Consider the following 13,923-nt stretch of genomic DNA (forward strand, 5'->3'; position numbering starts at 1 on the left):
TCCTGATCTCGAGGTTGTGAGATCGACCCCTGGGTCAGGCTCCACACTCGCACGGAGTCTGCTGGAGATTCTCTCTGCCCCTCCTGCTTGTGCTCTTTCTCTCCCAGATAAATAAATACATCTTAAAAAAGAAAAAAAAAAAAAGACTAATTGGGACGCCTGGGTGGCTCAGTGGTTGAGCGTCTGCCTTTGGCTCAGGGTGTGATCTAGGGACCCGGGATCAAGTCCCACATCAGGCTCCTTGTGATGAGCTAGTTTCTCTCTCTGCCTATGTCTCTGTTTCTATTTCTCATAAATAAATAAAATAAAATCTTTAAAAAAAAAGACTAACTTTGAGAAATACAATAAAAGACCAAGGAAGAGGTGAAAGAGAAGTGCCTAGGGCAGATGACAAAAGGAGACAAAGAATTAAGGATGTGAACAAAAAGGGTAAAGAGAGAAGGGAAGAGTAGAGATGAGGAAAGGGCATGTTTGATATTCAATGGGATTTCTGGTATCTTGTGACTGCAAGAGGCTTTGCCGATTTTTGAGGTGGGGACTGAGGGTGTGGAAGCAGATAATGTCTTAGTTTTGCTTAAATAACTTTCTAGGCCCAAGATGGAGGCTCCTACCTGAAGTGTCACATCAGCAAACCAAATACGACTTCGGTATCCCTGTTGACGTAAACTCTGTTGGGCCAAAAATACAGTATATCCAGTCAGCCAGTCCCCAAACGCCAAGCCAACTCTATACTTCTTTCCTTCCTTCTTGTCCCAAATAAGATTAAATATGTGGCCTCAGTCAATCAGCTATTTTCAATTTTTCTCTTCTCTGTTTATTTTTAACCTATAAAAGCTTCCTGCCTTCTGCCCCATTTTGCAGTTCTCTGAGACCATCCACCTCATGAAGTATTAAATAAAATGTTTGTAACACCTAAATTGTCTTTTATTTTTTTTAACAATTCCCTCATTATGTGGGTTCTGTTTTGTTAGTAAGTAAATATGAAATAGAATTTTTTGGCAACATATTTGACTTTCTTCATTATTGTAATGCTTTTTCATGTTCAAAGTATATTCGCTTGAATTTAAAAAAACGAACACTTTGTGAGTATGAAAAAAGTAACTAAGAATGGGAGGGACGCAAGAGACAATTTATAATTAGTTATAATCGACAAACAACATGTTTTCTTCTCCATATCCCTCTCATCACACACAGATAGAAGACAATGTAGAGTCTTAATTTTTATATATAATTATAATGTGAAAAACACTGTTCCCTGTAGTATTTTTTAATGTGTATGTACATTTAATTTCAGTAGACAAAAATGAAAAAACAGGACTAAGAAAGTTAAGATCTGAGCCAAACTCAAATTTTTGAACACTCAGGCCAGGGCCCTTTTCCAATAGTCTACATTCCCCAAGAAAAGGTCACTGGTGACAACAGTATGCTGTTTGACCTCAGGTGTCTGTAGACACTTCACATTCTAAGCAGCTTAACTTCTTTCCTGTTTTACAGAATAATGCTCTTCAGGACAATTTAATAAAATAGCATGAGTTCCTGAAAGAATGATGTAAATTAATGGCTTAAATGTCTGTGGATTAATTATGAGTTAGCAATACAGAGAAACTTCGGTAAAAAATAAATAGAAAGTTTAAAATACCGTAAGTTAAAGACTGAGGCACCAATATTAAAGACTGAAGAGAACATGAAGATTATAAAGAGCTGAGGCTTAATATTCTTTCACAGTTCCAGGACACCTAGTGGCTCAGTGGCTGAGCATCTGCCTTCGGCCCAGGGCATAATCCTGGAGCCCCGGGATCGAGTCCCCCATTGGGTTCCCTGCATGAAGCCTGCTTCTCCCTCTGCCTGTGTTTCTGCTTCTCTCTCTGTGTGTGTCTCTCATGGATAAATAAAATCCTTTAAAAATATATTCTTTCACAGTTCCCTGAGCACAGAAGTACCTTAGCTAATAGTTGGTGCAACCACCCCTATGGATCACCTTTATCTGTTCCTGCTCTCCCGTCTCACCTAGTGTCTATGGTTGTTTTTTTGTTTCGTTTTGTTTTGTTTTGTTTTTTACTGTAAAGGCTTATAACTGGCACTTTCTTTATAGACCTAAATGTGGGTTATGAAAGTCAATACAGAGAACCGGAAGTGCCAATGTTGGTTTTTTTTTTTTTTTTTCCTGCACATCTCATTAAGATTTGTAGCCAACGATTGCCTGGAGCCAGACTATGGCAGCTCAGTGTCTTTATCTTCACAGAATGAACTCTGATATATAATTTATACTCCGGAGCTCCCTTTGGTCACTATGAGTTTGACTGGCATTTTTTTCATTCCTGCTTCCTGATTCTTTATCAGTTATCCTGGGAGCTTTCATAATTAATCACTTGCTTACAAAATCCTGTCTCAGGTCTGCTTTTGGGCAACTAGGTCTAAGACAAAAAGCAAATCTATTTTGAATCCATCCACTCACCCACCCATTCATATTTATCTATGCTTGCCACGTCCCCCTCTCTCTCACCTCCATCCAGGTACTTCTGTCCCCCATCCCACTCAGGTGAACAGGCGACATTCAAGACAGCATGGGGCACACTCTGTTCATTCTACACTTCTCTGTATCTGTATAATCATGTATACATATACACACCTGGGGGATATTTATGTTCTAAAATTAGGATGATTTGTACATATATTTCTTTGTATCTTTTCTTACCAAATATTTAGTTTGGTTCCTGATAAAGAAGGAAATTAGCACTTTAAGAGTTGTTCTAGTTATAAGTTTTATAAAAATATTTGCTTAGAAGTAGAAATCATTTTATAGGTGCATATAGGTAAAATGCACAGTTAACAATATGAAGCCATAGTTGGGAAGAGTTTTAATCCTATCAGTCATTTTATGTTCTCTCTGAAAGGCTTCATAGTCTAACATCTTGGATTATTTGTCTATACACTGTGTATTTGTATGAAAAGACAATGTTTTTTATTTAGTTTGTATACAATTCTCATGCTATTGTATACTGGTTCAATGTTATATTATGTGTCAAATATTTTCTTAATTCTTCCTTAAATTAAATGATTTCTAATACTGATTTAGTGTGCTTTTCATCTGGAGGTCTGTTTATAAAATTGACTTTTTCAACCCACTAGAAGAGTTGACACTTTCCTTTCCGTTTTGTAAATGTGAAGTGTGAAACAGGGAGAGTAATTGAGTTTTCTTTGCCACAGGCATGAACTAGGAATCCTTGGATTCCAACTCTATGTTTACTACATGTTTAGTAACTCCATTAGCAGTGGATAATTGCCATTTTCTTACAAAATAGACTCCTTCATAACTATCTATTCTATGATTAAAACATGGAAATTATGTTAATTACCATTTTTCAGAATATTATTGATTTCTGAAATTTCGATTGGATGAATATGGTTCTTTTTTTTAATCTTACAGAATCTGTAAGATTTGTCCTTATGGGAAATTGTAAGTTATCTTCATCGTCAAACATATGAAGTGTAAATGACTATAAAATGAGAATTATTTTCTATGTATAAAATGCAGCCTTCAAAAAACATAGAAGAGTATTCTGATTCTGGAAAGTTGCTTATATATGTGCCCATTGCTTTTTTAAATAATGAGAATTTTTGCATACCTAGAGATCTATTTAAACTAGTAGAAAATATGTATATTTTGTGACAGCATGCTAGAGTTATAACATTTGAAAGGGTAGCTCAACAGGATTTCTGAGCACATGCTGGCCTGGCTAATGTACAGAATCTGTAATCCAATTAAAACTCAGTAAATTTCTCCTTTCTTAGACTATGGAGTTATTCCCGGGAGTTCATGATAATGACAGTTTTCATTGACGACATAATGTGGAAATTATTAGAGTGTCAAAAATAGATACAGCAGGCTACTGAGTTACCTCTCCCTTTTCAAACTTATATTTACTCAGAAGCAATAGAATAGAAGGGAGACTTTTATTTCTGTTCTTGTCCTGTATCTCTTCAAAGGAAATAAAAATTTATTTGTGATGTCCCTTGCATCTGGTATAAAAGAAGTTCCTTCTTACTGTAGCATACAAGTAGAAATTATATATATTTTTTATTTTTAAATTTAATGTTCCCTTTATCAATATTCCAAAGCAGTATTAGCAGAATGAGACATATCAGAATTGCTATGTGGTCTGCAGTGTGTCTATAGTCACAATATCATAATGGTGAGGAAAAAGGGGGAGAAACGGAAAGAGGAATGTGAATACAATAAAGGTAAGGAAGTATATAACTTGGGAAAATATTGTAGTTGAGAATAATTTTAGATGACAAAAATGAAAATTAAGATTAAGTTGATTTATTCACCAGATTTATCTTGATAGATTCTTTAAAAAGTGAAACAGCCGAACTAAATAAAGAAAATTTTTAATCCATCAGCTATTTCCACTTATCCTTTAAATCATCCTTTCCAAATTATAGTGAACTATACCTTTAAACTCATTAGCAAACAGTATGTGTTACACAAACTGTTTCTAGGTTATAGCAATTCCATTTTACCACGTCTTCCAAATGAATTCAAAAACAATGTTATGTCAACTAAACTGTATGTTGAAGGAGTTACTACATCTTACTATATTAAAAAAATCCCTATAGTAAGTCATGACAGAAATGAACATCTTGTGTCTTCTACTTTATAATCTGATGTAAAACAAATTAATTAAGAAAGTATAAGCATAATAGTAAATTAGAGGGTTTTCAAAGACATAGTAGGTATGAGGTTAGGTCAAAGAACAGATTTTAAAGTAAAATAATATAACAACATGCTCAATATATACATATATACACATATATGTATATGTAGTTTTTTAGGAAGCTCCAAATAAGACCTACTTTCTCATAGTACTTGATCTCGTAGTCCAGAATGGCTCCATTGGAAAAAGCAGGTGCTTGCCATGATAGGGCAATGCTATTTTGGGATGCCCAGTCCTTCCTTACCACACCTATCAGGGAAGGTGCTGAAAGGAAAGAAAATAACTAAGAATTAATTGGCAGGAATCATTCTCCATAATCCTTTCTTTAATATTTTGTCTTCCAAGGAAAACAGAACTCTTGTTGAAGAGGACAGCAATTATTGATGTCAGATTAAAAAGAAAGCCCTAGGATCTACTCTATTTAATCCAAATAGAGTATTAAAATATATTTAGAAACATTACTAGGGAACAGGAAAACTCAAATAGCCCAGGAATGAGAGCCAGAACTCCTCATCATAGTCTTTGTTAGAGGAGGACATTTCCCTATAAACTGGCTTTGATTTAGGCTATGACATGAAGTATAATACACTTGGATCATATATATATATTATCAAATTTAAGTCTGCTATAGAAAAATACTCTGCAATTACAAGATCATTTATAGGCTTTTCTTTCTCCTCAAGACTTGGTACTTTATAAAGTCTTAGTACTTTATAAATGTTTATGTCACAAACTTCTTAACTATAAATTATTGCATATCAACAGGAGAATTATTTCTTCTGCATGATTTCTGTGACAGTTGAATAAAATTGTAACAATTAATTTCTGAAGTTTATTTTCAGAATCATGTCCTCCCCCCCCCTTTATAACATTGTTTTAACAACCCAATCCTAACCTAATTTTTTAAAGGTTATTTATTTATTTATTCATGACAGACACACACACACACACACACAGAGGCAGAGACACAGACAGGGAGAGGAAGAAGCAGGCTCCCCTTAGGGAGCCCAAAGCAGGACTCCATTCCTGAACTCCAGGATCATGCCCAATCAAGCAGAGCCCAATTGCTGAGCCTTTCAGGCATCCCTCCTAACCTAAACTTGCATTAAATTTCTGAAATTGCCCTTGCATGTATATATCATACATTCTTTCCTCTAATAAAATAGTCATTTTAAAGTATTCTAATTTTTAAAAACAGTATGTTTTTACATAGAAGTTAAAATTCATTCATAAAAAGAGAAATATAAATGAAATATACTGAGGTTCCATTTCTTACCAAACAGATTGGCAAAAATCCAAAAATTTGACACCAATCTCTGTTGACTAGGCTATGGGGAAAAGCTCTTTAATACATTGTCAGTGGGAATGCAAAATGGTACAACTTTTATGAAGGGAAATTCAACAATTTAAGGCAAATTATATGTTCATTTACACTTGGGCTTTTTGGAATCTATCCCAAAGATACAATGAACAAACATAAAGTGACATATTTACAAGACTACTCACTGAGGTTTATTTGTAAATATTGGGAACAATTTAACTGTCCATCAAAAAGGGACTGATTGAAAAACTATTCTACATCCACCAGAGAACTATGACCATAAATACTATAATGAAGTTTTTTTCAGGATATAAAGTAAGGTGGGAAAAATGTATAAAAAGCAATGTAAGGCTAAACCCAAGAATAATAAAAAAATGATAACACTGGATACCCTCAGGGGTGGGAGACAATAGGATGGAAACTATAAGGTTAGAAGATAAAAGTCTCCAAATCTGCCTTCCCTTGAAGATTTACTTTGGAACCCTATAAATGGTTAAAAGCTTAAAAAGCAAATTAACATTCAAAAAATTGAATCTATGTGTTTATGTTGAAGGTTAAAGCAAATGAATAATTATTTTTATGTTATTGAGGAGTAGGTCAGTTTGTTTTTCCTATGGGAAATGGAAATACAGATGTCAGACCAAGGAAGGTACATAAAAACTCTGTAATGCTAAACTCATAGTGTCTTTCCAACTAATTCCCAGAAATCTATTCAAATGAACCAATTGGAAGTGAGAATAGAACTTGAAAAACTGATTCTCTATGATTAAGTTTCTAAGAAAGACTCCAGTATTTTTTTTTTTTCTGAATGCTGCCTTTGTTTTTTAAGGATAAAGTGTATCTTAAACTTTTGAAAATGACAAGTCTGATTCTCCTAAGGAAATGACTATTCTAGAAATTATATTTAGAACTCTTTCTAGCTGTTCAATGAAAGCATTATTGTTGCACTACAATATATCCTAAATAATGAGTGATAATTACTAAATATTTCTAAAAATGGAAGTTTGTGCTACAACCTAAAACAGAAATGGATAGCATGTTTCTTTGGTGTTGAGTTTAAGAAGTTCTTTATAGATCTTGGAAACTAGCCCTTTGTCTGATATGTCATTTGCAAATATCTTCTCCCATTCTGTAGGTTGTCTTTGAGTTTTGTTGACTGTATCCTTTGCTGTGCAAAAGCTTCTTATCTTGATGAAGTCCCAATAGTTCATTTTTGCTTTTGTTTCTTTTGCCTTGGTGGATGTATCTTGCAAGAAGTTACTATGGCCGAGTTCAAAAAGGGTGTTGCCTGTGTTCTTCTCTAGGATTTTGATGGAATCTTGTCTCACATTTAGATCTTTCATCCATTTTGAGTTTATCTTTGTGTATGGTGCAAGAGAGTGGTCTAGTTTCATTCTTCTGCATGTGGATGTCCAATTTTCCCAGCACCATTTATTGAAGAGACTGTCTTTCTTCCAATGGATAGTCTTTCCTCCTTTATCGAATATTAGTTGCCCATAAAGTTCAGGGTCCACTTCTGGATTCTCTATTCTGTTCCACTGATCTATGTGTCTGTTTTTGTGCCAGTACCACACTGTCTTGATGACCACAGCTTTGTAGTACAACCTGAAATCTGGCATTGTGATGCCCCCAGATATGGTTTTCTTTTTTAAAATTCCCCTGGCTATTCGGGGTCTTTTCTGATTCCACACAAATCTTAAAATAATTTGTTCTAACTCTCTGAAGAAAGTCCATGGTATTTTGATAGGGATTGCATTAAACGTGTATATTGCCCTGGGTAACATTGACATTTTCACAATATTAATTCTGCCAATCCATGAGCATGGAATATTTTTCCATCTCTTTGTGTCTTCCTCAATTTCTTTCAGAAGTGTTCTACAGAGGAAGACATAGACATGGCCAACATGCACATGAGAAAATGCTCTGCATCACTTGCCATCAGGGAAATACAAATCAAAACCACAATGAGATCCCACCTCACACCAGTGAGAATGGGGAAAATTAACAAGGCAGGAAACAACAAATGTTGGAGAGGATGTGGAGAAAAGGGAACCCTCATACACTGTTGGTGGGAATGTGAACTGGTGCAGCCACTCTGGAAAACTGTGTGGAGGTTCCTCAAAGAGTTAAAAATATACCTGCCCTACGACCCAGCAATTGCACTGTTGGGGATTTACCCCAAAGATACAAATGCAATGAAACGCCGGGACACCTGCACCCCGATGTTTATAGCAGCAATGGCCACGATAGCCAAACTGTGGAAGGAGCCTCGGTGTCCATCGAAAGATGAATGGATAAAGAAGATGTGGTTTATGTATACAATGGAATATTACTCAGCTATTAGAAATGACAAATACCCACCATTTGCTTCAACGTGGATGGAACTGGAGGGTATTATGCTGAGTGAAGTAAGCCAGTCGGAGAAGGACAAACATTATATGTTCTCATTCATTTGGGGAATATAAATAATAGTGAAAGGGAATATAAGGGAAGGGGGAAGAAATGTGTGGGAAATATCAGAAAGGGAGACAGAACGTAAAGACTGCTAACTCTGGGAAACGAACTAGGGGTGGTGGAAGGGGAGGAGGGCGGGGGGTGGGAGTGAATGGGTGATGGGCACTGGGGGTTATTCTGTATGTTAGTAAATTGAACACCAATAAAAAATAAATTAAAAAAAAAAGAAATAAAAAAAAATGGATAGCATGGTGAGTATGAAAGAAGGCTCAGATAATTTACTATTTACATTGAGTCATATTCATTACTAATAAGCTACCATTAATAAATTTATTCCTGTTGGAAATTGCATTAATGTTTTTGAATTGTAATATAATAATGTATTAAATGAGCTTTATAGAAAAATTATAACTTTAAGGTCAATTATACAAATTAGAAATTGACTTAAATATATCAGTTCATTACAAATTTTTTTTTCATTACAAATTTTGAAAATATTTTTTTTCATGTATACAATCTTATGGTTAATTTTCAGGTTAATGTACAATGTCATAAGTACTAATACTACCAGTATACTACATTTTGCCACATAATTATTTAGCACTCAAGGTCAAATGGTATAATCTTTGCAAAACTGATAATAAATTCAATTACGGCAGCATATTAGAATGACTATTGATTTATACATAGGTACTATCTTTTCTATTTCCAATTCTCTACTGGTTAATTAAAAGTAAAGGTACATCACCTAGATTTTATGAGTCCTTTCCTATACTTCCATAAAATAGAAATAATGAAAATCTATTCCCTAACTACTCTGGGAAGTACTATTAACTATACCATTCTCTAACTAATCTAGTTATAGAGTCTTCACTTATAGATGGACTTCAGGGTGGAAGAACTATATAAACTCTAAAATTTTTTCACTTTTGCACACCCCTTTCATATGTAAATATCCATATTTTATATAGTCATAAAATATACATAATTTTAGATAATTATATTTTTAACCTTATATTCAAAATCCTGTTTCGTATTTTTATGTTGTCTCCATAATTATTACTTTAATGGATAAAATATTCAATTATGTTTATACTTTATCAGATCATCCCCCTAATGTTGAAGTTTCCAATATTATCCTGTTTGAGTTCTCACACTTTATGCACACATTTTTTATTTTGTTCAATTATTTTACAGAGAAAAGTGCTTTATGTAATTTGGATTTTTTGAGCCATACTGTGTATTAATATATTGCTTTTGGAAGGAGCTGCACAATATACACTAGGCACACATTTTAAACAGTTAATGAGTTAAAGCACAGGATGTGGGAAACAATTTATAGGTCAATATACACCCCAAATGCTGCATTTTCTATTTTCTGAGAAGGCTAGCATCATATGGAATTTTATTTTAAAATATGGCTTTAATACATGAAACCTCAAAAATTTGTTTTGAATATATTTAATAAATATTTTTGAATATATTTAATAAATTTGTTTTTTTAATAACCCGAGTTTATGTAACATCTGAATTTGACATATTGTGACAACACAGTAGTACCAACAAAATTAAAGGGGAAAACACATTTATTCCTCCACATGAGGAAAACTAATTTTGGAACACCAAGGGCAACTATTGATTTTTACTTCTGATTCTAAAAAGTCAGAGAAGGAAATAGGGAAATAATATCTTCTGGATTCTTACAGATCAGAGACTAACTGAAAAACTTGAAGGCTCAAGCAATGTTTCCTGAGTACAGAATTGTGTATTCAGTATAGTTTTCAGTAGAATTGTATTTCTGATATACCTCCTTTCTTAAGCCTTCAAAACCTTAGCTTTGACCTTCAAAATAAATGATTATTGAATAGATTACCACAGTTTTGAAAATGGTTTTAATACAAACCTTTCTGATTACTACATTTTCTGAATCTCAAGTAGTTTACCAAGAACTACGTGGCAAAAGAAGAAAAGTACATAGTGGAGTTAGTGAACAAAGGAGATTTTATTCACATTACAATGAGTGGTATTTTCTAATGCTTGCATGGAAATATCTGAAAGAACAGTAAATTATTCTAGTTAATTATATTGCTTCGAATTAAGATTCAATTGTGTATGTGGTTAGGTGAAAAAGAGAGATAGAGGGAGAGCAAGAGCACACTCCTACGCACATATGTTTGTGACACTGAAAATCCTAAAAGTGAATCTTAGGACGAAGATAGACCTTGTAAGTCATTCCATACATTTTTTTCAGCAATCTAGAAAATCTCTCAACGTGTCCTTGTTAGCTGATTATCCACTTCTTGCTTCAATGGTTGCTGTAAAGAGTATACTACTTCATAAGGCCACCTATTTCCTTTGGAAAATCTCTAATTGCTAAAATATTCTTCCATAGAGTCATTGTTTTCTTCTTGTAACTTCAACCTAGGCCTGGTTCTTAAAGTTTAGCATTAACAGAATTAAGTCTTCACTTTTGCTCATCTATTATACTCTTTCTTCTCTTTTTTTTCTCTCTCTCTTCTTCCTATCCCCTTTCCTTCCCTTTTCCTTCCTTCCTCTCTTCCTTCTTCATGTCCTTTTTTTAAGCGCTTTTCATTCTCTTTTTAAAAATTATTTTCCTTTCTTTTCTTCCCTGTGCTCCTTCTCAGAGAGATGTGTGTGCTTGTGTATGTGTGTATGTGAGTGTGTGCGTTAGGGAAAATATAGTCAATGGCATCAGGAAATGTAAACAAAGAACAATAACATAATGAGTAAATGATATACACCAGAAGGTGCAAATCAGGACAGACTTTTAAGACTGATTTTCCCTTTTCCTTTGCTAATGAACTGATGGGTTTAGTTGCAAAGCAAGAACAGATAGGAGTGCTTCATTCTGTAGATGCCAGAGAGAGGGATATGCTGTGATCAATACCATGATTTTACGTATGAAGTTTTGTCAATGTGATGTTTATCATGTGAATTGACATTTTTGAAACCTGAGAGCTTGCGTAAAACTATTTTTGATCTACATCTTGTTTTGGAAATGTTGATTAAACACGCTGTGCTTTATACAACATAATATATCCTAGCAGTATCTGCTTCATGTGCTTTTCTCTTGATGTTTCCCTGAATCAGAGTTCAATGGTAATATATATTGTTACCTGCTTGCCCCATGTGGTTGAAATGTGGTTATGAGTTTTAAATATGCGTGTCATACTTATGGCAGAACTGATGCTTTGTTTTCTTTCTAAGTTCTGTCTTTTTCCTATACCTGGAAATAACAACTCTGGTATACTAAGCCATGTGACAGCTGTGATAAGATGAATAATGGCTCAGAAATATATTCATGTCTAATCCCCAGACCCTGTGAATATTCCTCTCTGGTAAAAGAGGTTGTGCACTTTTGATTAAGCTAAGGATTTTGAGATGGAAAGGTTATCCATCTCAAAATTATTATTATCCAGGTGGGCCCGATATAACCACAAGTGTAATAAGAAGGAGGCAGGAGGTGACTTGACTACAGAGGAGAAGGCTGTGAGACAAAATATGCAGGCAACCAGGAGAAACTAGAAGAGGGAAGGAATGAATTCTTGCCAGAGCCCCCAGAAGGAACTAGCCCTTCTGACACCTTTGTCTTCTACTTGTAGGACTCATTTTGACTTCTGACACCCAGACTATAAGATAATTAATATCTGTTCCTGAGACAATAAATTTATGGTAATTTGTTATAGTAGCAATAAGGAACTTAAAATGGTTCAACTGATTCACTTTAAAGGCCTTAATTTGGGATACATTTATGGTTCTGTAGGGAAAGTGAGTAGGCTTTATTTTTTTTATTTTATAAAGATTTTATTTATTTATTTATTCATGAGAGACAGAAGGGGGGTTGCAGAGACACAGGCAGAGGGAGAAGCAGGCTCCATGCAGGGAGCCCGATGCAGACTCGATCCCGGGTCTCCAGGATCAGGCCCTGGGCTGAAGGCGATGCTAAACCGCTGAGCCACCTGGGCTGCCTGTGAGTAGGTTTTAAAAAGCAAATTTCTAAGAAAAAAAAAAAAGTTTCCAAAACAGTGCTAAAAAGACATCTATCTATTACTTACCTAATTCATTTTGTTATATTTACTACTTATAAAAGTATTCAATCTGTTTCTTTTAAAAATAATTTGAAAAAAATATTTTGGGTACTCTGGTCCTAAAGATTTTCCTTCCTTAACGTACAATTTTTCAGGTTTCTCACTTCTCTGCCTTTCTTGTTAAAAAGGGGAGAGGTGTTCCTCTTTCTGATTATCCCACCATAAGTAATTGGTGAGATAGAACCATTTTTTTTTCCGGTTTTTCCCCAAAGTTAAGGTTCTTCTATATTTCAAAAAGCCCTTAGCTTTGAATTTGAAGAGTCTTTCCCAAAGAAATACTAATATCAGGTAACACAAAGCTTGCTCACTCTACTTCTTTCTCCCATGCCAACGTGATGCTGGTAGTTAGCTTGAAACACCAAGTGAAAAACTGTGGAAATAGAACGTTCTGGTGGAGAAGCTGAGGTCATCATTGAATTTGAAATATTTAAAGTGAATACACAACTGTTTCTCAAGGCAGACAATTAAGTGTGTCACTGGGGGCGGAGGTGCGGCTGCTAAAACAGCTCTCCTGACATCCTACGGCAAATTGCCATCTGAATATGTGCCGACTGTTTTTGACAACTAGACAGTCACAGTTACTTGGCAGAGAGCCACACACTCCTGGACTTTTGGATACTGCGGGGCAAGAGGATTATGACAGATTACGACCACTAAGTGATCCACAAACGGATGTATTTCTAGTGTTTTTCAATGGTGTCTCTGTCCTCCTTTGAAGATGTGAAGGAGAAGTGGGTGCCTGAGATAACTCACCACCATCCAAGGACTCCCTTCTTGCTTGTTGGGACCCAAATTGATCTCCGAGATGACCCCTCTATGATTGAGAAACTTGCCACACAGAAGCCTACCACTCTAGAGACTGCTGAAAAGCTGGCTCGTCACCTGAAGGCCATCAAGTATGTGGAGTGTTCTGCTTACACAGCGAGGCCTAAATATGGTATTTGAAGAAGCAATATTGGCTGCCCTGGAGCCTCCCGAACTGAGGAAGAGCCGCAGGTGTGTGCTGCTCTGAACATCCCTCCAGGGCCCTTTCAACACAGCTGGTGTCAGCATCATACTAAAAGCAACACTGAATCAAACTAAAGATTAAAATTAGTTTTTGCAATAATGACAAATGCCCTGCACCCATCCACATGCACTTGTGTGAGGCAAGGTCCATCAGTATGGTCCCCCTTTCCCTCTCTCAGTACGAGTTAGTTTGAGTAATTGTGTATTGTCACAAAAGTGATTAGTACTATTTTTTGTTCTGTCGTTTCAAAAAAGATTTATTTTGTTTTAAAAATTATGGAAATAGGTGCACTGAAAACTCTCACTACCTGTG

General features: G+C 35.2%; 1 protein-coding gene and 1 pseudogene across 24 annotated transcripts in view; one reads left to right on the forward strand and one right to left on the reverse strand.

The window, feature by feature from the left end:
* The window catches only part of EPHA6 (EPH receptor A6), an 887,621-nt gene that overhangs the window by 324,011 nt on the left and 549,687 nt on the right, over positions 1-13,923 (reverse strand). For 20 of the 24 annotated variants that reach the window (XR_013372579.1, XR_013372578.1, XM_077884567.1 and 17 more), the window contains 2 exons: positions 4,858-4,982; positions 612-668 (listed from right to left, as the gene is read on the reverse strand). Coding sequence is in view for 22 of the 24 variants with exons in the window: in XM_077884567.1 (XP_077740693.1) it covers positions 612-668; positions 4,858-4,982 (182 nt within the window). In the remaining 2 variants the exon portion in view is untranslated. The remainder of the gene's footprint in view (positions 1-611; positions 669-4,857; positions 4,983-13,923) is intronic. The other 4 variants (XM_077884561.1, XM_077884568.1, XM_077884582.1 and 1 more) reach the window with 1 other exon arrangement.
* Positions 10,664-13,614, forward strand: LOC144305083 (cell division control protein 42 homolog pseudogene; annotated as a pseudogene).

Source organism: Canis aureus, chromosome 35 (assembly GCF_053574225.1).
Source record: "Canis aureus isolate CA01 chromosome 35, VMU_Caureus_v.1.0, whole genome shotgun sequence".
Lineage (NCBI taxonomy): Eukaryota > Metazoa > Chordata > Mammalia > Carnivora > Canidae > Canis > Canis aureus.